Raw genomic sequence first — 23,257 nt, 5'->3', positions numbered from 1 at the left:
TGGGGGACCGCCTGGGGAGGCAGTGGCGGAAGTTGATGGTGAGGCCAGGGCAGCAATATAGTCTCGAAATTTCGGCCAGACATCCCTCGGCCTGGAGCGGGAGCGCTGCATCGCACTCCAGGACTGCTCGGTGTCGTGAGCCCATGTGACCAAACCAAGCCATTGTGTATAGGTAGGCGCTCTAGGGCGGAGCCAACATAATAATATACAGCGAACTGCCAGCAGCATACAGAGACCTGCCAGTTTCCTAGAGTCACGAGACAACTGAGGGAAATCATGGAAAAAACAATGCAGTGGGGTAGGGGTTATCGGGTGTTCCAGAATGTCGGATAATGTAGAGCAAATATCTAGCCAAAATTGGGCTAACCGGGGGCAGAGCCACAGCATGTGCATGTAAGACGCTTGGTCTGCGCCACACCTGGGACAGGAGGGGGGGTTAGCATCGGAGATACGATGAAGTCTCATAGGTGTATAATGATACCTGTGCAGGATTTTGAATTGGATGAGTTTAAATTTAGTGTTGTAGGAAACCTCGTGAGTGCGGGCGCACATACGAGTCCACCTCTCATCAGTGATCTCCGAGCCGAGATCCCTCTCCCATTTGCGACGAAGCTCGGTGAAGTGGGGGGCCGCTCTGGACTGAAGTAAGGTGTAGAGCCTCGACACTTTGCCTTTGAAGGAAAGATAGGAGCAGAGCTCCTCTACTATCGGTTCATCGGGAGGCAAGGGGGGGAAGTCTGAATATCTGGCTTTAAGGTGTCCACGGAGTGACGAGTACTGTAGCCACACCGAGGGTCGGCGCCTGAGTGAGGGGGGAAGGTCAGACCATTCTATAAAGTTCCCCTGCTCAAAGACATCGCGCAGAGTCATGAAGCCTGCAGTAGCCCAGCGGTTGACCACTGAGAGTGGAACGTGCGGGACACCGGGCAAGAAGTTCCACAGTGGGAGGTCCCCGTGGAACGGGCTGGGTGTGTCAACCATGGTCCAGAATTTGGAAAGGGCCAGGGATGTGCTGGTCACTGGATTCGCAGAGTTCGGATCAGGAAGGATCGGTTGGAGGATCAGGGAACCTATCACCCGGTCACAGACAGACAGCTTCTCAAGGCGAACATGTGGGGAGGGTCGACAGTGTTGAACCAAAATGCCGCAAACTGTGACTGGGCCACCACCCAGTATCTGACAAAATCGGGAGCGCCGAAACCACCTAACGCCTTAGGGGCGGATAGCGTGGAGAATTTGAGGCGGACAGCTCCGGAATGCCACAGGAAGGTGTTACATATGCTGCGAAGCATTCAAAAAAAGTTATCCCCTGGCCAAAGAGGTAGATTAGTAAATCGGTACAGTAATTGGGGTAATACAATCATTTTGAGTATACCAATCCTGCCCGCAAGCGAGAGGGGGAGTTTAGTCCAGCTGGTGGCCTTAGCCTGAAGGGTAGTTAGATAGGTGTGGAAGTTGTCATCGCGCAGCTGGGGTGTGTGCCGGGAGACCACCACACCTAGGTAGGTGAAGCTATTGGGACACCAGTTGAACCCATGAAGCTCGGGGGGAGCCTGTATGAAGTCTGTGAGCGGAAACAATACAGATTTAGAACAGTTAATCCTCAGACCGGATATGTCACCGAAACGGGCCACATCCCTCAGTATGGGCAGAAGGTTGGCTACAGGGGATCGGACATACAGGAGGGTATCGTCTGCGTAGAGGGAGATTATGTCGGTCTGGCCAGATGTGCGCAACCCTGTGCGAGTGCAACTGTCTAATCATGTCAGCAAAGGGCTCCATGGCAATTGCAAAGATAAGCGGGGAGAAGGGGCATCCCTGGCGTGTTCCTCTAAAAATCTGGAGGGGGGAAGAGCACCTATCTTCTGTGCGGACTTTGGCGGACGGGGCGGTGTAAAGGAGCTTTATCCAGGTGCAAAAGTTAGGACCGAAGTTACATTTCTCTAGAACACACCATAGGTATCTCCATGAGACTGAATCAAAAGCTTTTTGCATGTCCAATACAGCCGCCACAGCCTGGGTGGCAGGGTCGATCCTAGTGATCACATTGAAAAGTCTCCTCAGATTTAGGGAGGTGGATCTGCCGGGGACGAAGCCGGCCTGATCTGGATGGATAATGTGGGACATGTATGGGACTAAGCGGTTAGCAAGTAGCTTGGCAAATATCTTAATGTCACTATTAATCAGAGAGAGGGGACGGTACGAGCCGCACTGCGTAGGGTCTTTTCCTGGTTTAAGGAGCACTGTAATCAATGCCTCCCGGAGGGACGGTGGGAGAATGCTCCTGTCGCACGATTCTTCCCAGAGCATTAGTAGGTGCGGCGCCAATTGGGTCTTGAATAGCTTATAGAAGTCCATCGGGATCCCATCGGGGCCGGGGGCTTTACCGGATGCCAGTGACTCAATGGCCTCCACAATTTCCTCTAAGGTGAAAGGCCTCTCGAGGGAGGCGCTAGTGTTGTCCGACAAAACTGACAGAGGAAGACTCTCTAAAAAGGAGTTAATGTTGGAGACCTGGGAACTGTCTACCTCCGAGTACAGGGAAGTGTAGAATGCGAGGAACTTGGAATTGATGTCCTGAGGGGAGGTGGCAAGTGTGCCATCTGGTCTGGAAATGGCCGGGATATGGGGGGCCCCGAACTCGCGGCGCAATAGCCTAGCCAGCATTCTGCCGGGTCGTTCACCCTCGCCATATTTTCTCGCTGATTGGGGGGAATCTAGGAACCTGACCTCGCGCTCAGCAAGGCCACGGAACCTGTCCAACTCAGAGCCCAGGAGCGCAAGTGTGGCCGGGGAGTGGTCATCAGCGTATTGGGATTCATAGACGGAGAGGGCCGATTCGCAAACAGCGATATCGGCCCGAATGTCCCGAAGTATGCCACTGCACTTGGAGATGGCAACCCCTCTAGTGTGTGCTTTAAAGGCCTCCCATAGTACCGCGTGTGTTGGGACAGAGTGTAAGTTAAACTCGAAATATTCCTCGATAGAGGTCTCAAGCTCAGACACGAAAACTTGGTCAAGAAGCGCGTGGGGGCTCAGCCTCCACTGTCTAGTTTTATTGGGATCTAATCCCCAGTTCAAAGAGATTAGTACAGGTGAATGGTCCGATAGCGTCCTGGGGAGTATGGCTAAGTGGGTGATGCATCTAACGAGTATATCTGTGACGAGCCACCTATCTATCCTGGAGTGGGAGTCATGCACTGAGGAGTAGAAGGAGTATGTACGGTCATCGGGGTACATCAGGCGCCAGGCGTCTACCAACGCCAAGCGGGGGAGCGAGGTAAGGATAGAATATGCTGCCCTAGAGAGTTGGCGGGGGCGAGAACCCGATCTATCCAGGTTGACATCTAGTATCCTGTTGAAGTCACCGCCCCATAGAATGGGAATTAGAGGGTAGCTCTCGAGCAGAGTGGCCAGGTGGAGGTAGAAGTCAGGGTCGTCGATGTTGGGACCATATATGTTCAGAATGGCAATTTCCTGTTGCTGCAGTATACCGGTGATGAGCACAAACCTACCGAGTGGGTCTATGTGAGAGTGCTGACATGTAAACTTCAGGCTTTTATGTATTAGGGTGAGGGTGCCCCGGCTCTGGGTGGAGTAATTAGTATAATACCTCTGGGGACCCCATTGCTTGGCAAAATGCTCACAGTGTTCGGAGCGAGCGTGAGTTTCCTGCAGGCACAGGATCTTCACTCCGTGGCGCTCGGCGTGAAGCTGAATCTGTCGCATCTTTTTATGGTTGCCCAGACCCCTGACGTTCCAACTCATAAGAGTTGTATCAGCCATACTTGAAGGGGTGATGGTGGTATAGATAAGAGTGGATTCCAGTAAGGTGAACGGTGTGTACCCATGGAGTATGCGGTCCTCCGACCATATGTGTGAATTGATTGCACGTGGTGCCCGTGGTGCCTCTGAAGGCTGTCAAGAGTTTTACAAACCATAACATTCCCAAATTACCTCCCACCCACATCCCTCCCCCAATCGGAAGGACGAGACCCAAACACAACCACAACAAACGTAAACTTTTAGGCATCAACGCCAGGGGGTCTGCTTGCGGCCGGGCAATGGCGCGCCGGACCGGGAGAGCGTAAGGAGAGTTATGCTACGTAGTAGGATTAGGCAGGGCATTTAGAGTGTATGCGGGTTACCTCGGGTCCAAATCTGTGAAAAAGTGGGCCCAGCAGAGGTTGGGATGTCGCCGTGTGATAGGACGCGGTAACCACATAGTTGGGTGTGTATTTAGCTAGAAGGGACATGGGTCCCGCGGTCACAGCGAGCAAAGTGAATGGAATGAAATGTCGGGTGACTCCGGGAAGGGACCCCTGAGAGATGGTAATTACAGTGAGCGGGACAGTAGCAGGGTGCGAAATACACCGAGACAGAAAGGAGATGAAACGACATCAGCAACATGAACCACTATAAAGTACGATGAATAGGGGCCATCGCGGGGGGGGGGGCGCCGTGGCGGCCCCACCCCGCGGGCCAATTACAACAGAATCATTGAGAAACCATACAACCCATATCAACATTGTCTACATCAACCCGGAAAGTGTTCATCTATAAATTTCGAGGCTTCTTCGGGGATAGTGAAAAAGTGTGTTTGATTAGAGTGTACAATCCTCAGTTTGGCGGGAAAGAGCATGGAGTACTTGACCCCTAGGTCCCGGAGTCTTTTTCACCGCAAGGAAGGTCTTACGTTCCTGCTGCACAGCCACAGAGTAATCCGGGTACAAGTGTATCCTTGCAGCCCCAAGATGAAGCTCGCCCTTGGCCCTGGCCGCCCGGAGCAGGGCATCGCGGTCACGGAAATTGAGGATTCTGGCAATGATAGGGCGGGGTGGGGCACCAGGCCTGGGTCTAGTGGCCAAAGAACGGTGAGCTCGCTCCACTGCGAATTGGGTCGAGAGGTTGGGGCTATCCAGGAGGGTTCAAAAGGGTGCGTTCCACGTAGTCCTCCATGGGCTCCCCGATATCGTCCTCAGGAATGCCAACAATGCGTAGGTTATTACGCCTGGAGCGGGATTCAAGGTCGTCGTTTTTCTTTTCGACCATAGAGACCCGGTTGGTCAGGGTGGTCACAGCTGTGCGAAGGGAGACCAGGTCGTCCTCTGCGGTGCTGACCCTAGTCTCGATCTCAGCGACCCTGCTGTCTGTTTTTTCGATATGGGCGTTTATGGAAGAGATGGTCCCGTTCATATCGTCCAGCTTAGTGTTGAGCGCGGTAAAACCCTCTCGCATGTATTCCATCATTTTCTGCGAGTCGTCTGAGGTAGAGGGCGTTGCAATGACTGGCGCCTCTTCGGCTAGCGGATTGGAGGGAGTTTTAGCAAACATATTTAGCGAGGCCTGCCTCTTGTTAGAACCGGCTCCTTTGGTCATGGCGATAGGACGCGTCTGGTGTCCAGGATCAGGTGCAGGTGTGGCAGGAGGCCTTCCAATAGGCGACCCGTAGGGCGGCCAGGTGGGGAGGAGGGAAGGTATGGAGAGCAGCTGACGAGTTTGGGGGAGAACCAGGGGTCCCCAACAGAGGACAGCGGGTGAGACCGCCGGGTCCAGGACCAGTGGGGTAGATCAGAAGTGAGGCTGCCAGTGGTGTGTATGGGGAGCTCAGTAATTGTAGGGGGTTAGGACCCCTCTCCAGGAGTGCTCCGGGGTTATTGGCGGCCGCCGGCAGAAGCCTGGGAGTGCTGGAGAGCCCACGGAGTTGGTTAGTAGTGGGTCGGCTGGTGAGGAGAACCAATTGTTTGTGGGCCAAAAGTAGCGCTGAGAGGGGTATTACACGAGGGCCGCCCAGCAAGGGGATCAGATCCAGAGTTGGGGGGGTGGGGGGGCAGGTGAGATGGAGGCCGGAGAGAGCTGTGGTGTCCCAAAATAAGTGTCCGCTGGGGCTCAGGGACCAAGGTCGGTGCAGGCCGAGAACACAGGAGCAGGCAGGGGGCAGCACCGTGGTAAGCGTGGCCCGTAGGCTCGGTCGCAGCTCAGGCCCGCAGCAGACGGGAGCAACACCAAGCGGCCCCCCCCCCCCCGAACCACCCTACCTTGTCGCGGATCAGAGAGGGCGCGCCCCGCCGGAGGGGGGGGCGCCGCAGGTAAGCAGGTTTCTGATGTTTGTTAATCTGCTTAGAATCACATGCTGTGCATAGGTCCGACATCAAGTGGTCACTGCGGAGTATTGCATTTTGTTTTTCGTAGTCGAAAAGGGGACGTCGACAAGGCGTGTCTGTAACACTATCCCTATAGTGACGTGCGTTGTACCCACAATCCCTCACGCGTCGAGGTCCCTCAGATTGTTTTTTTCCGCCCAGCTTATGGTCGCCTTACGCGGAGCTCCTAGAGAGACATTGCTAAACAATTACTACGGACCTTGGTCCTTAATATATACTTATTGTTAAAGATCCCTCCCCTCGACGCTAGCTGTGAAGCTGTTTTCTCCGCCGAGCAAGTTTTCGACGGAGGAGAAGAGACGGAGGAGATCCTTCGGCGCTGCCGAACACGTGGCCAGGCCTCGCCGGCCAACATACAGTAGGGAGAGTGGGGGTTTCGAACTTTTACCTTCTCGTCGAGAATGTCTTTCTTTCTCCCCTATCTTTCCCTTGGGGTTGTTATCACCAGTTTTTATTGCCTCAGCTATGGAGAGGACACCTTTTAAGTTTTGCCCACGCTGTAGGCGCAAATACACTTGGAAGGACAAACACAAGCTCTGTAATCGTTGCTTGCCCCTCGATCATAAATAGGACAGCTGCGCGGCCTGTAAGCTCTTGAAACCAAGAACCCTTAAAGAACGGAAAGTTAAGAGGTGGGCGGACTTCGCTATGTCGAAGTCCATTTCCTCACCCGCCGCCGCTGTTACAGAAAGTGACGAGGAGGGTGATAACCCGACGTCCGTTACGGAAGTCATTAACCCCCAGAAGGAGCTCTCGCGCTCCTCGACGTCCGTCCCCGGCCCCGACGGGCTCGGCTCACGCCCTGCTTATGGGGATGAACACCCCGGCGACAAGGACGCACACAGACCCCATAGGCCTAAGCACACAACCCACGGCTCTTCTTCATCCAGGACGAAGGATCCACCAGCGCCGAAGGGGACGCAGGGCACTCCGGCGTCGAACTCAGACCGCAAGGGTCTCAAGCCCCACCCGCAAACGCAGCCGCGACCAGCGATTGGGCTTTCATCTAATACGGGCGCTACCTCAAAAACATCCGACGTAACGCTCCATAGAGCGGTCGTCGAAAAACAACGCACAACGCAGGCAACGCCGACTCCAGAACCCTCGACTGACGAACTCGTCGTCGAGAGTCTGGCGAGAATTGTTTCCGAGGACAAACGTAAGCGGACGACGAAACTGACGTCGAATACCGCACCCAAGGAAATAGAAACGCCGAAAAAGCACAAGAGTAGCCAGGAACTGCCCCATCCATCTAAAGGCACTTCTGAACTACCGGAGGGCTTTTCTGAGGGCGACGGAAACCTTTCGTCGACGTTGTGGGAGCGTTCGAAGCGTTTTGAAGGTGAAAACACTGATTTCCCCCCTCTAGACTATTCAGGGGTTCCCCATGAGACCCTGGAAAGACTCCATTCTTGTATGGAAAAGATGGAGAGGTTTTTGGGTAGCCAAAACCCACCCACACCCAAAAGACCAAGAGAATGGACCCAGGATGACCCTAGGGTCAAGATTCCTAGGCTGTTTCCCCCTTCTACAGATGCATATGACCTCACTGAAGAGGAGCAATACCTCCAGGAAGATGGAGGAGTGTTTAGGTGGAGAGGAAGAACTTGAGGAGGAGAGGTTTGAGGAAGACCCTTACACTAGCGCAGGAGCTTTTGAAGAAGATACACCTACCTCACAGCCCTGGCACTCCCCATCAGTGCAGCCTTGGCAATCCCCATCAGTGCACTCAGACCCTGATGTCTTTCATCCTTCTCCTCCCAAGGACTCACCTATTGGGAACACCTCCCCCATAGATGACCAGCCTTCACTTAATGCACTTTTGCGCAAGGCAGCAGCGCATTTTGAAATAGACACAGGGGAGACTCTTCCGGACATAGACTTTGTAGAAAGAGTTATTAAAGAAAAAGCCCCGGTCAGCCAGTCCATTCCGCTCCTGGCTTCTATAAAGAGAAGAATAACTCCTTCCCTTTCCAATCCGGCCTTAGTCAGAGGGGTCAACCCTCGGATAGAAAAGCTCTTCTGACCCTTTGAACATCAGGGGACATTCTATTCCGAACTCTCTGGTAGTGACTAACACAAGAAAGAGAGCGGGGGTACCACTATCTACTAGTGAGGCACCACCTGACAAAGAGGGCAAGAAGCTCTATGCACTTGGAAAGAGAATCACGACCTCCGCCGCCTTCTCAATCAGGATCGCGAATAACAATTCCCTACTAGCTAGCTACGCAGATGCACAGTGGAGCAAGCTGCGCAGCGAAGCAGAGGACGCACCAGAACCCCTGCGTTCACGCCTGTTGGCTACTATATCAGAGGGAACTCTTGTAAACCAGGGCATCGTAAAGAACTCCTTAGATGCCGCAGAGACAGCTGGCCGCTCCCTGGTTCAGGGAATACTTCTCAAACACCATGTCTGGCTGCGCAATTCGGGATTTAAGCCAGAAACTCAGGCTTCCCTAATAAATAAGCCCATAGAGCAAACACATCTGTTTGGGAAAGCAGTTGATGAGGCCCTAGAACATGAGAAGAAGGAGTTTGATACCATCAAGACTCTTGACCAAATTTCTAGGCCACCTAACAGACGCAGCTATGGCAATAGACGCTCCTTTCGTGGCCAACGCCAGCAGCAAAGCCAACAACAATTTTACTCTGCTACCAACTGGCCCTCTAACCAAAGCACCCAGTTCAGTCAAAGAGGCCAACGTCGTGGCAAGGGAAGAGGGCGCGGCTCCAGTCCAAAAGGCCCCACACCCAATACCAACAAATGACCCAAAGATTCGGGTCCCCTCCCATGCATCACCGGTCGGGGGCCGGCTAACATCGTTCCTTTCAGCATGGGAGGGAATAACGTCAGACCGCTGGGTATTATCCACCATCGCCCACGGATACTGCATCGAATTCAACGGTTCCCCGAAATACAGACCCCCACGGAACCGACACATGACACCGGAACACCTCACTATTCTTCTTCAAGAAGTAGAAGAGCTACTGAAAAAAGAAGCTATAGAGGCTGTCCCCCTATCTCAGGTAACAGAAGGTATTTATTTAGTGTACTTCCTTGTACCCAAAAAGGACTTAACCATGCGCCCTGTATTAGATCTGCGCCCAGCGAACAACTTTGTCAAACCCCAAAAGTTTTGTATGGTGACTTTGCAGGAAGTAATCCCACTGTTATCACAGGGGGATTACATGACAACACTAGACATGAAAGATGCATACTTTCATATTTTAATGTTGCCAGCGCACAGAAAATACCTCAGGTTCAAGATAGAGAACAAACACTATCAGTTCAGAGTACTACCCTTCGGGATAGCATCTGCACCAAGGGTATTTACAAAAGTACTGGCAGTGGCAGCGGCCCACCTGCGCAGATTATCCATCCCGGTTTACCCGTACCTCGACGACTGGCTCATAACAGGGGATTCTTACGAAACATGCTTCTCCAATACCCAAAGGACCGTAGACCTTTTGTCCCAACTGGGCTTCTCCATCAACGAAAAGAAGTCCAGCTTAGACCCCAGCCAAATCAAACAATTCCTAGGGGCTCTAATTCGAACAAAGGACGGCCTCGTCTTCCCCTCCAACGAGAGGGTCCAAAACATGCTGTTTCAGATCCCCCAATATGTGGCAGGGCGAGAGGTGACGGTACGCAAAGCAATGCGCTTGCTAGGGATGATGGCGTCATGTATTTATTTGGTACCTCATGCGCGCCTGCGCTTCCGCCCAATGCAAGAGTGGCTCTACAGCCAGTGGTGTCAGGCCAGCGGACAATGGGACGATCTGGTGGTGGTCTCGCAGGCCTTGGTTCTCTCGCTACGGTGGTGGACAAAGGAAAACCTGTTATTAGGGAAAACTTTTGCCACACCCGCAGTGGAAGCCACTCTAACCACAGACACATCCCTTACAGGATGGGGGGCTCACCTATCCCATCAGACTGCTCACGGAGTGTGGACTCCGAGCTTAGCATCCAAGCATATAAACCTGCTGGAACTATTAGCAGTGTTCAAAGCACTGAAAGCCTTTCAGAAACACTTACAAGGAAAGACAGTGATGGTCCTCACAGACAGCACCACAGCCATGCACTATCTCAACAAGCAAGGGGGCACTCACTCTCCAGGACTGTCCAAGCTGTCCCAGAATATATGGAAGTGGGCTCTCAAACACAACATGTTCCTACTGTCACAACATGTACCAGGGGAACTCAATCTGCTAGCAGACAAACTCAGCAGAGATTTCGCCCTACCCAAAGAGTACGAATGGCAATTACACGAAGACATCGTCTTAGACGTCTTCACGCAGTGGGGTTTCCCGGAAATAGACCTGTTCGCAACCCTGGAGAACTCACAATGCCAAAGTTACGCCTCCAGGTACCCCCAGAACCAGTCCAAGGGGAACGTTCTGTTGATTCAATGGTCAGGGAAATTTGTTTACGCCTTTCCCCCGACTCCCCTCCTCAACAAAGTGGTGCACAAGATGCACCAAGAGCAGGTTAACATGATACTAGTAGCCCCAATGTGGGCCCGGCAACCATGGTTCGCTCACTTGATGGAGATGTCCCTATCTCCCCCAATGAAACTTCCCTGCCCGTACAAAATGCTGTCACAGGACAAGGGCAGGACACTGCATCCATGCCCTCAGACCATGAACTTAGCAGCCTGGCTCCTGAGATCATAGAATTTGGACATTTACATCTCCCTCAAAGATGTATGGACATCCTCAGGGAAGCCAGAAAACCTAATACTCGCCACTGCTATTCTAGCAAGTGGAAAAGATTTGTCTTCTGGTGTAGAAGTAAGAACATCAACCCGGTTGACTGCTCTGCCACTAACATTATTCTGTACTTGACCCATTTACTGGATTCAGGGCTAGTGTTTAATTCCATTAAAGTCCACCTAGCGGCACTTTCAGCATACACCACTTCCCAACTTAAAGTGTCGTGGTGGAAGATACCAGTTATCAAGGCCTTTATGGAAGGGGTAAAGAGAATACACCCCCCGATAGCTAACCCAGCTCCCGGATGGGACTTAAACGTGGTACTTTCTAGACTCATGGGCACTCCTTTCGAACCCATGCACAAGACAACTCTTAAATACCTCACTCTTAAGACTGCTTTCCTAATAGCTATCACCTCCATTAGGAGAGTAAGTGAACTACAGGCTCTTTCTGTACTAGACCCCTTCGTATCAGTTCACAAGGATAAGGTGGTTCTTCGCACACACCCAAGGTTTGCACCAAAATTCATCTCGAAATTTCATGTAAACCAATCTATAGAACTACCAACGTTCTTTCAAAACCCTTCCAGCTTGGGAGAAAAAAGTCTGCATACACTAGATGTACGCAGAGCTGTCATGTTCTACATGGAAAGAACCAGATCACTGAGAAAGACTAATCAGTTCTTTGTCTCGGTGGCAGCAGGAAGAGAAGGAGATGCAGTCTCTAAGTCCACTATATCTAGATGGATTGTACAATGCATCACTCTCTGTTACACTCTTGCTAAGAGAGAACTACCCTTCAAGCCAAGAGCACATTCCATTCGAGGCACTGGGGCTTCCATAGCGTTCATTGCAAATGTTCCCCTTGAGTCCATCTGCAAAGCGGCTACCTGGAGTTCTGTGCACACCTTTACAAAACACTACTGTCTAGATGCACACTCTAGATCTGACTCCCAGGTGGGACAGGCAGTATTAAGACATCTTTTCTCTACTGTTCCTTCTCATAACCCACCGCCAACTCCGGGTACTGCTCGCTAGTCTATGCACAGCATGTGATTCTAAGCAGATTAACAAACATCAGAAGACAATGCATTACTTACCGTAAAAGCATTTCTGATGGTTGTATCTGCTTAGATTCACATGCGCCCGCCCTTCCTCCCCGCTCGGATGGAAGGAACATAGACATCCTCTACTATATTTCTCTCTTTTCTGTACTCACTCACGTCTAGAAGGCTCCCTCAGGGCAGAAAAATACAAACAGAGGGACCTCGATGCGTGAGGGATTGTGGGTACAATGCACGTCACTATAGGGATAGTGTTACAGACACGCCTTGTCGACGTCCCCTTTTCGACTACGAAAACAAAATGCAATACTCCGCAGTGACCACTGGATGTCGGACCTATGCACAGCATGTGAATCTAAGCAGATACAACCATCAGAAATGCTTTTACGGTAAGTAATGCATTGTCATCGGAGAGGCAGGTGTCCGCGGTGGGGGGTCCGCTCTCCGCGGCTCGAGAGAGGGAGCCAGGCAGTACGGCGTCATGGGCGCCGCAGGTAGGGGGGGGCGCCGCAGGTAAGCGGAGCGGAGAAGCGGGTGTCCGCGGTGAGGGGTCCGCTCCCCGCGGCCCGCGACAGGGAGCCAGGCCGTACGGTGTCACGGGCGCCGCGGGAGCCGGACCATACAGGCTGCCACAGGCCCAGGCAGGGTGTGTGTGATCCACAGGAGGAGCGATGAGGCCGAGGATGGAGCGCGGGAGCCGGCCGGCGAGGAGGGCTCTGGCGCCCCTCCCCCTCAGCGGCCCGCAGCGCCGCGTCCTGAAGTGGATGGGAGAGCCGCAGCCGGTGGAGCCGCGGGCGGGCAGCCAGGCGCAATAAGACCCCGGCAGAGTAGAGGGCAGCAGTACGGTCCACAGGAGGGGCCGCGGGGGCCAGAAATCCGCAGTAGTGCAGCGGATGCGTTGAAGATGAAGCACCACCCGCACACGGGAGGATAACCAGAGCAGAAGAGTGCTTTTCAAGGGATCGTACGCTCTCCCAGCTCGGAGCTCCGCAGCTAGGCGGCCATCTTACTTCGGCGCAACAGCGCCCCCTCCTAATTCGCTTTCTGAGCCTGCTGAAAAAGCTACTGATGTAATACCTAAAACAAGAACATAAGCTGCGACAATGCATCAAAGAAGGCCCCAGTGGATGAAGGCTTGAGCGCGGCCCGCGAGCAAACGGTGTTAAGGCTTGGATAGCCGAGGGATATATGGACATATTGAGGAGGGAAGAGGGGATAATTTGTAATGTTTTATCTGTTTTTTTTAAAGGCATTTGTGCCAACAAAAAAAAAAAATCCTATATGTGTTGAGAGATCTTGAGTGCCACATGTAGAGCACTTGCTGTAAAGAAAGCAAATGTGCAGATATGTGTACAGCATTGCAGGTGACGTAACATCTGTGATAACACCCCCTGCCGATATTGCAAACCATATGTAAATATTTCCCAGGATCAAGGGCGTTTAAAAACATTTTTTTTTTATCTTAGAATTCCTTTGGTTAAAGTATATTTCCACTCCTCATTTCTTGTTGGCAGAAGGATAACACAAAAAATACTGTCTCAGTGAAATTCCAAAGATGGCAGTGAGCATTCTATTTTGGGCTGTCCCCATGAACCGAATTGTGAAATAGTTTCCTCATGCAATCAGAATTGCTGATTAACAGACCGTCAGCAGCTCCCTACCAATTGCTGAATTATTGAGGTGGTTTGGGTGCTATAGTCAGAGCAATGTGTGTATACTGTCCGGATCAGGAAGGTTTTAAGACAATCAGGAAGACTTGTTGTTCATGAGTATTTGAGCTGTCTGCATTACGCTGAGTGAAGTTTGGCATGTCTTTCATAATCCAGTGCATGACTGAAGACTGATGACTGAAAGGTTTTCAGTGAATCAAAAAACACTGTCAAAGTTCTGGCCAACTCTCCAGACCATCCTTTTTAGCTTTGGCTATTAAGTGGTGCTAAGGCACGACCTATACGCCAAAACTATTACATTTGCGTGCCGGTGGGAGAAATGGCATTTGAGGAGGAACACAATAATGATAATAATAATAATTTAGCATTTATATAGCACTACAAACCCTCATGCATCTGAACGCTGCTTATTACCCACGGTGTGTGGTGCTCATTTATCGACCTCGGAAGGATGAAAGGCTGAGTTTAGCCCTGCCAGGATTCGAAACTGCATCAGCAGGCTCTACACAGATGTCGCAACAAGCACTCAACTCACTGTGCTATCAGACCGGCATAGCTTGTAGATGTTGTTTATTTACCCAATACCAACCCATTGACTGCCCATGGCCATGCTAATCCTTATGACCAATCCCACACACTTCCTGCCCCTCCCCGCCCAAACCACATCCTCCTGGGATCTCGGTGAGCTAGGTTTCTCAAGCCTCACCATCAAGGTTTATGATCAAATTGCCTGCCAGTTTTTTCAACGCAGTATTCTGAGAGTTAATGACTTAATTGGAGTTGCAAACGCACTACTGTAATAATATATCTCTTAACCATGTCTGCCTTCAGCCACTCGATTTATAAGCGCTATGCATGTACTTCACTGAAGTACTGTCAAAGACCAGCATTTGCAAAGCCAACAGTTTTGGCTTGTGTATAAGTATTAGGCATTTGCCAAGCACTGCTATTATATGCCCAGATAGTTACACCATTTTGCAGCTGCTACCATTGATGACTTCTTACAACTATGTCAGTGTCTTGCAAGTGCAACACCATTAGCCCTCGATAAGTAGCATTTTCTGTAAAGTTGTGAATGAACGCGATTCACAGACGATGGTTTGAGGGTCACTTTTATTTTGGGCGAGGGCAGGCCACTTTTTCTTTAGGTGCCAGGGCCTAGTTCTTTTCCCAGTCCGACCCTGGGTTCACCCGTAGACCAAATGGGTGTCATTATGGGCAAATTGCTCTTCCCTCTCTACCACACATGTGGGAAATGTTTAGGATAAAATCTGAACTTTCACCTCCAATGCAATATGCAATAAAAGCAATAGCAAGGTGAGGAAATGTAGAATATTCAGTGCTACATTGCTGAACCAGGAGATCTGGATTCTCCTTTTTCTTTCCGTATGTCTCCGAAATTGACAAATGAATTGTCCCCCCTATAGTTTCTGTAGCTGCCTTTTCCCCCCACACACAAAATCAAATAGGCTGTTTAATTCTCTCCACTTCTAAACTTATTAGGTGGAGATGGCTTTCTTATATGTCACTGTCGGTGAGCAACAGTGGGCACTTGCAGAGTGGGCTTACTATTTAAAACTGATGCCTGCTGGGATGAAGTACAGTTATAATTGAGACTCTTAAGCGGTCAACTTGTCAGAGAGACCAACATGACACCTCTATTGTATGTTTTATCAAACGTGGCAATAGGACAAGCACAATAGGTACAGGCAGACTGCACCAAATGGAAATGGAGGAATTTATTCAGGGATTGCAAGTGTATTGGTGATTCTCAGCCAGGTGTATGCAGAAGCACCCCGTATGGTGTGTAAATTAAGGGAATTTGCATGTTTCAAGCATCCATAATTGTGTACATTGTGAAGCTATACAGCCAGTTTGTGTGTTGATCAGGCAACTAAGGAAAAAAATAGGTGGAGGGGCGTTGGCTTTAACCTTTATCCTCTTTTGCATGGTGGCAACTTAACATATATGATCAAAATTCCTTTCACAGGACACCCGTTCCTGGACCTTATGGCTGTAGAAGATGAGCCACCACCTCCTGTTGGGCAAGAAATTGAATTACACGTATTAGGAAGTTTGGAGGAGTCCAAGAAAGTGACCCCGGGATCAATTGAGGTTCTTCATCGTGTGTGTTTCAAAGATGGACAGGTACACAAACAGTGTATTTCTTTGTCCCCTTGGCTGGAGCACTGTTATATTACATTCAAGGGTTGGACAGTTTATTTTTAATCGCAGTACTAACCGAACAATAAGTGAATGTGAGAGGGAACAAAGAACTTTCTAAAAATGAAAAGCAGACACTTGATAATTTTTGCCCTCATCTGTCAACATCTGCATATGGGATATGCAAGCAAACTTCATACACCAACTTCACTTCCGTTTTAGGTTTCAACAAAAGAAACCGAAATTTAAAAAGACAGACACTGATGTCTTAAATGAAAGAAAACTGATAACTGGGTGTTCAGAGTGTATTCTTTTAAAGTAATACCTTCGCTGAAACAAATAACTTTTCATCTACAATGGCTATATATCATAGGCTAAAAGAGTGTCACATTTGATTAAGCAGAATAAAATGACATAGTTAATTCACCCGTGGAAGTCAGTTCCTCTGATCCAAAAATAGATTGAGTGGATGAGAATCCTAGTCTCCACTTCTGGCGAGAGGCACTGTACTTTTAGGCTTGTTCCTGATTGATTTGTTTACTGTTTTTCTGGTCTGAGTCCAAAGCTAAAGCCTCATTCTGGACGTGATTTGCAATTGCCACTGAGAGAACTTTGCCCTGTCAGTGTTAGGGCATCACCATGAGACCATGTCCCCTATGTGGGTTACCCCACAGTTAACTATCTGATTACTTGGTGGATGGCAGTTGTGCCAAAGGCCCCTGCTTGGATCTGTAGACCGCTAGGTAAGTGTAAAAAATGCGGAGGGTGCCACCCTGAGCCAGTGAATGGTGGGCCCAGGTGCACAATGGAGAGGATCCATGTGCCGTTGTCCCCGGTTCTGTGAAGCTTGGCAGTGCCTAATCTTCTGGATTCCACCAGACACAGCCCTTAGTTAAGGATCTCATGACCCCCTCCTATGCCGTTAACCTTAAATACAAGAAAGTGCTGCTCGGTTGAGGTCTGTTGCCTCTGAAAACCCTCTTTTCACAGGACCCACGAGGTTAGTATTGGGCCTAGCCAAGTCTACAGTGTTGTCTGCAGGATCTGCTGACTCGTCTACATCTACAGCACTGCTTGTGAGGTTTGCAAAACTTCCTAACTCACAAACCAAACATGAGCAACATGTGGAATCATCCTAATTCTCAACCTGTACTTGCCCACACAATAGCAGCACACTGGCTTATACCATGCACAATCAGATCTCCAAACCTAGCACACACACTCACTCTCTCACACACACACACACACAAACCTCAAGATGGCTGCAAGGAGTGAAATAGGAAATAGGTTTAGGCTGCCCCTCACACGCACAACTGTATTCGGATGCAGCTGAGAGAGACAACTAATTCCAACCCTCCAACAAGTGTGAATCACATGTACGCTTTCTCACCCATAGTCCCGCCCAGCGAGGGTGAAGTGTGGATCTCCATAAGCCAAGCAGCCCAGTTTGGCAGTGTGGGGTTGCAGCTTGCTCATGTTTGGTGATGGCTGGAGATTGGAGAGAAACCAAGAAGGAGCTGGCTTGGAGACTGAGAGCTGGAGTGGTGGCAGCAAGAGAGAGGAAGATGTGGCAGTTACATGGGGGAAGGAGCTGTTCAGATCACAAGGGGAAGGATCTATTCAGATCGCAAGGGAAATAAGTGGTGAGACAAGAAGGGAAGTAGCAACAGGAATGGCAGTTGTGTTAATGGTTAACGCAGGCAGTGTGGGCAGGGCTGTCACAGGGTTTTGTGCGGCCTGGGGCAAAACATTTGGTGAGGCCCTCTTTACTCTTTTTTTGCAGTGGAGCAGTGGCACAACCAGCAACAGACTCAAGGACCCCCCTTCGTTTTATGTGTGGACAAATCCAAAATTGGTGTATCTTGGTAGCAAATAAAAGAAAACAAAGTCATGTATCTCTAGAGGAGAGGATGAAAAAGAGATCGAAATCCAAACAGCCCTCTAACTGGTATTTGTAAAAAGAAAAAAAAAAAAAAACAACACAGAGTGATTGTGGTACGCCAAATGCACGGTAACCAGTTTATTTCAATATACTGGGGGAAATAACAAGATTAAAAGCCAAGCTCTCACGCCAACATTCTCTAACGTTTGAACAGACAAGCAGAGTTTATATAGTACAAATGAGTCATTCTAATAGCATCATGATCACTGAGTTATGAAAACCTATCACTGCTGGTCATTTGCTCCATCTACTAAGCTACGTATGGAATCCTATATGTGAACAACTAGGGATAGGACAATCATTATCTAAACTCTGACCCATGAACCTTCCCTTACAAATGTGCTACCTCATATTTCAATATTATTGGTAGGCCCTAAATTGTATCTGCGGTGAAAAAAGACATGTGCTTATCGGTTAGAATGTGGCGCACACTAGCCATGAACTTGCTGCATGATGACATGTTTATGTAGGTAAGCGAGAGAGAGCAAGCGTATCGCCTTGTTTTAATTCAATCAAACAGCCCATGCTATCTCTTGCCATGGTCGTCAAGGCCCTGTTTGCAACAGTGATCACCATTCTGTTCTTGACACATTTGTGAATAATTTTGTGAGTCATTTTGCTTTCACCCTGCTAAAATGTTATCACTGCAATTAGTTGTTTTTTCTTTAGTCGCATCTTGCATCCTTCTGTCACGCCTAGCCGATAACAGAAGCATTAATCTGCCAACTCCTTCTGAACTTCCTGGAATGTAAAAACTTGAAACGGTTTGCAGTGTCTTCGCAACTTAATTTATCTGACAGCTGAACACACACAATAATCTCTGGTTCCGCTATGCAACACTCCCCTACAAAGCCTCTGGCTTTTGACATTGCTTTTAATGTAGTTACCATCGAGCGGACCACAGCATTTTCCCTGAATTTAACTGCATTTTTTGAAGCATGCTTAACTGGGCTTTTTCTTAAAGCTGCAAAGCTGCAAAGCTGCCTTTGCAGGACACATTTGTTCTGCATTTCTTTGTTGTCTGCCGAGGCCTGGTGCATGCCTGACACATAAAATTTCTACATATGGGTATGCTGCAACCTCACCCTTACCTATTAGCCATGCTGTCCTACATCTGTAGTGAGGCCCTATCTTGGTACACGCATCCCTGTCACCTAGTCTATTCTATTTAAAAACACGCTACTTGTGCAAGCTAATGCCTCATCTGTCCCTCCGTGTGTAGCGAAACTAACTATTCTTTGTGCCAGCTGCATTTCCAGGAGAACTTAAAGTGCAGTTTCAAATGTGTCCTTTCTGATTTTGTAATTCTGTTTTTTCTGATGAAGGCAGGAAGGGCACATACTCTCTAGTCAACAATTGCCCCACTACATTCCCCCCTCTAGTCGAGTCATCGACCACACCTTCATTTTCTCTCATCATACTATAGCCATCCTTGGGCAGCCACACTCTGGTGACCCCTTTCAAGTTACCTCCTAGTGCTACGTATTCTGCTGGACTGCATGTCATAAGCCAGCACTCACCATTGTCGTCACATTTCATTCACTGCTCATTGGGTACATGGGACAGTAAACTTTTTTTTTTAACACATTTGTATTATTTATTTTAAACAACACGCCAAACATTACAAACAGTTAGGACTTCCAAATTTAAGTTTTACAGCATTACATTACAGGATAGACTCTTCTGTCCTTTCCCCTCCCACCCCATTAACTGGAGCCCCTATGTCCATATCAACAGCCTGCTCATCTTCAGACGTATCCGCTACCTTTGTCTCTTCCATATCATCATCACTATGGTCAGCCTGGGAGGGACCCGCCATTGAGGCCACCAATTGTCTCCAAGCTATTAGGGGTCCCACCTCCTCCTCCCCCCTGCTGACCGCTTCGTACCAGGTGGTCGTTTCTGCCTCTGCCCACTTCATGAGGTCGGCCCATCACATCTCAATTCTAGGCCTGTGGGCTGCTTTCCAGCACATAGTAATCCTCCTTTTGGCCAGGAGGTAGGCCAGGTCCTTCATCTTGCTAATGTATCTCAGGTTGCGTGGTCTGGGAAAGCCCCCAAGCATGCATGCCCAGGCTGACTCTACCTCCAGCGTGATCCCTTTCTCTGCCAATTGCATTTTCAGTTCTGTCCAAAACCTTCCCACCTCCGGGCAAGCCCAAAACATATGTAGCATCCCAGCCTCCTCCTCTCCGCACGTAGGGCATTTCTGTATCACCGGGCCACCAAACCTGGCAAATTTGCTGGGAGTCAAATATGCTCTATGAGTGATGTATAATTGGATCTGCTGGAGCCTCGCGTTTCGGGACACCTTCTTATGATACTTTTGGGCTCTGTCCCATTGCCCATCCGACAAGGGTTCTCCCACCTCTTCTTCCCAAGAAATCCAGTTTGTTTCCCCTGGGGAAATACAGAAGTACCCTACTGAGAAGCCTACCGGTATTGCCAATAACCTGGTGAACCGAGACGTTCCGATACCTGGGTATTGACATTTACCACACAACAGAAGAAGAACATAAACACAATACGGAAAAGGCAGTAGAAGGTATTAAAAATAGCATGGGATTTTGGTCCAGACTACCCCTGGCCATGATGGGGAGAGCGGCCCTGATTAAAATGGTAGTCCTGCCTAGACTGTTACACTTCTTCGTAAATATCCTGTATGTGATCCCCAAGCGCTTCTTCGTCAGGGCTCCCTAGCTTGTGCAGGGGGTTTATATGGCATAACTCCAGGAATAGAGTGGCCCTCTGCAAACTACAAAACTCGTGTGACGAGGGTGGTATAAACCTACCGAATTTTGAGTTGTATTACTTGGCGGGACAGCTACAATATGTGGTTGTCTGAGGAAGAAATGGCTGCAGCTAGGCTGTTATGTAAGGACCCGGCTACCTACTTCCTTAGAGAGACCGTGTGGTTGCCTAAGGCAAAGATACTGGGAATGGCAAGGCTGCTGGGCTGGGAGGTGTGGCATAGAGCATGGAGGACTGTGGATTTCTTGATAGCATTTCTACACTGCTATGCCCGTGAGTGTAGCGTATCATTCCATCACCTCCAGGACATATTGTAGGTTCTCCTCTGGGAAGCATAGATATAAGAGTATATCATCGGCATATAAGGATATAAGATGCGAGCCTCCCGCCGTGTGGATCCCTATCTACCCATATTGTTGTCTGAGGCATACTACTAGTGGCTCCAACGCTAGGATATATAGCATAGGCGACCAAGGGCAGCCTTGTATAGTGCCCCTGCTAAGTTGCCATTTATCCGAGATAGTAGCGCCCGTTTTAACCCTTGCAATTGGGGAGCTATATAGCATTTTAACCCACTTTAGGTACCCCGGCCCCATTCCATATTATCTAAGAGTCGCTAGCAGCCAGGGTCATCTCACTGAGTCGAAGGCCTTAACCGCATCCAGCCACGATTGCCAGTTCGCCAGGGTCCTGTTCTATTTGGTCTATAATATGGTGGAGTCTCCTATGGTTGTCGGTTATGGTTGTCGGTTATATTCCTACCAGGGACGTAACCTGTTTGTTCGGGGTGTATCAGTCTCCCGATGACTCGCTTAAGCCTGTTTGCCAGCACTGCCGTGATGATTTTGCTGTCCTGGTTAAGCATCGATAGGGGTCTATAAGACCCACAGTCTGTGCTTGGCTTACCTGGTTTTAAGAGCGGGATCATCACCGCCTCCCGTAGGGACTCCGGCAACCTACCACGCTCAAACGCCTCATTAAGCATGGCCAGCAGTGGTGGGAGCAGCTCTTGTTTATGTTTTATAAAATTCGTTGGGGAGCCCATCGAAGCCGGAGCTTTACATGTGGGCAGGTGCTGGATCACTACCTCTAGTTCATCTAAGGTGATTGGAGCATCTAGGTCCGCCCGTTCCAGATCATCTACCGTGGGCAAGCCTATATCTTCTAGAGTGTCCTGGATCTCTTGGGCCTTATCTTCTCCTGTGTCCTCATAAAGGCGCTTGAAATATCTAAGGAACTCTTTGTTTACTCCCTCTTGGGTATCCCAAATCTGGCCTTCGTCCCCCCTAATTTCCCTGATCACTGGTTGTGATGTTTCACATTTATATAACCAGGCCAGCAATCTGCCCGGCTTGTCTCCCCCCGCATGTTGTCTTTCGGCATACCTCTTGTAGCTCAACTTACATTATCTATCCAAGTGCTCACTGCTGGCTTGTTGTAACAGCCTCACCCTTACCCCATCCTCCCGAGTGGTGCCTCCCTTACGCATTATGTCTCCCTTAGGTCCTCCCGGAATCCCGAGTCCTGCAGGGCCTCAGCTCTGAGCTTCCACGTTGGGATTTGCGCTCTAGGGGGTTGGTGTCGCCACTCCAGGATTAAGGGGGAGTGGTCCGAAAGCACTCTGGCCTTATATTCCGCGCTCATCTTTTCTCTTACTAACCCAGCCGTAGCAAACACATCCAGCCTTGTGTGCAGATCATGTGGTGCAGCGTAGTGTGAGTACTGCCTGTCCGCTGGATGCAGCTGCCTCCAAACGTCTTCTAGTCCAGAATCTCTCAACAGGGCTTGTAACGCCTTTGCGGCCGGGGTGGGTTTATATAGTTTACCATCTGATCTATCCAATATAGGGTTCAGTGTACAGTTGAAGTCCCCTCCCCACAGGATCATTTTCCCATATAGAGTCCTAAAATAGGCCGCTGTATCTTGGTTAGGGGCGTATAAGTTTATAATGCTCACCTCTCGGTTTTCCAGCATCCCCCGCACTACTATCATCCTACCTTCCGGGTCCCCGTAGATTGAATCAGTTGAAACGGTACATGCAGTGCTACCCATATGAGAACACCCCTTGCATAAACTGAGTATGTGGCTCCCGTAACGCTCCCCCTCCACTTTCTCCTGACCACCTCCAGTTTCTCCCTAGTAAGATGGGTTTCCTGTAACAGTGCTATATCAATCCTCATCCTTCTCAGGTACATCATCACTTTGTTATGCTTCAGGTAACTATTGAGGCCCCTCACATTCCAAGTGACCACTCTAAGGCTACCCAACGCCATTTATGGAATATTCCACTTCCCCTCCCAGTTTCCGTCCTGTCTGAAGCGACATAAAATTTGGCTCGTTCCCTTCCCATTTCCCACAAACTCCCCCCTCTTCCCAACTTCAAACCACTGCACACAACCCCTTCCCTCCCCCCACCCCACGCAACCCCAACACGTGCCCAGCTCCATCCCTGGATCTCAGGCTCCCCCGCGTTTGGTCCTGCCTCGGAGTGCCGAGGCCAGGAACCCGGCAGGGTGTCACCGGACTACCGGTGACCGAACTAAACTTCTCGTTATGGGGGTATGAGGGCAGGCTCTGTGAGGCTCCCGCCCTGATATCAAAGTTTCTCAGTGCCAACGGATCCTACATACATATGGCCCAAGCAACACCCACCCGTAGGCCATGTCTCAGACTGTATTCCAGTCCCATTGTCCTTGGCTGTGACACCCTGGGTGCCACAGACTTCTGCTACTTATCTGCTCCTTCTCCTGTCTGGATATCCGGTTCTTGGGGGCAACTCTGCATGTCCAGC

The 23,257-nt window shown here is 49.9% G+C and overlaps 1 protein-coding gene across 1 annotated transcript in view; it reads left to right on the top strand.

The window, feature by feature from the left end:
• NAPRT (nicotinate phosphoribosyltransferase) overlaps window positions 1-23,257 on the top strand; it is a 1,537,890-nt gene that overhangs the window by 1,214,787 nt on the left and 299,846 nt on the right. The window contains exon 11 of the mRNA XM_069621760.1: window positions 15,601-15,758. Within this exon, the coding sequence (XP_069477861.1) occupies window positions 15,601-15,758 (158 nt within the window). The remainder of the gene's footprint in view (window positions 1-15,600; window positions 15,759-23,257) is intronic.

The sequence above is a fragment of the Ambystoma mexicanum genome, chromosome 5q, assembly GCF_040938575.1.
Source record: "Ambystoma mexicanum isolate Mex_15411 chromosome 5q, UKY_AmexF1_1, whole genome shotgun sequence".
Lineage (NCBI taxonomy): Eukaryota > Metazoa > Chordata > Amphibia > Caudata > Ambystomatidae > Ambystoma > Ambystoma mexicanum.
This window is presented reverse-complemented; position numbering and strand designations above follow the sequence as displayed.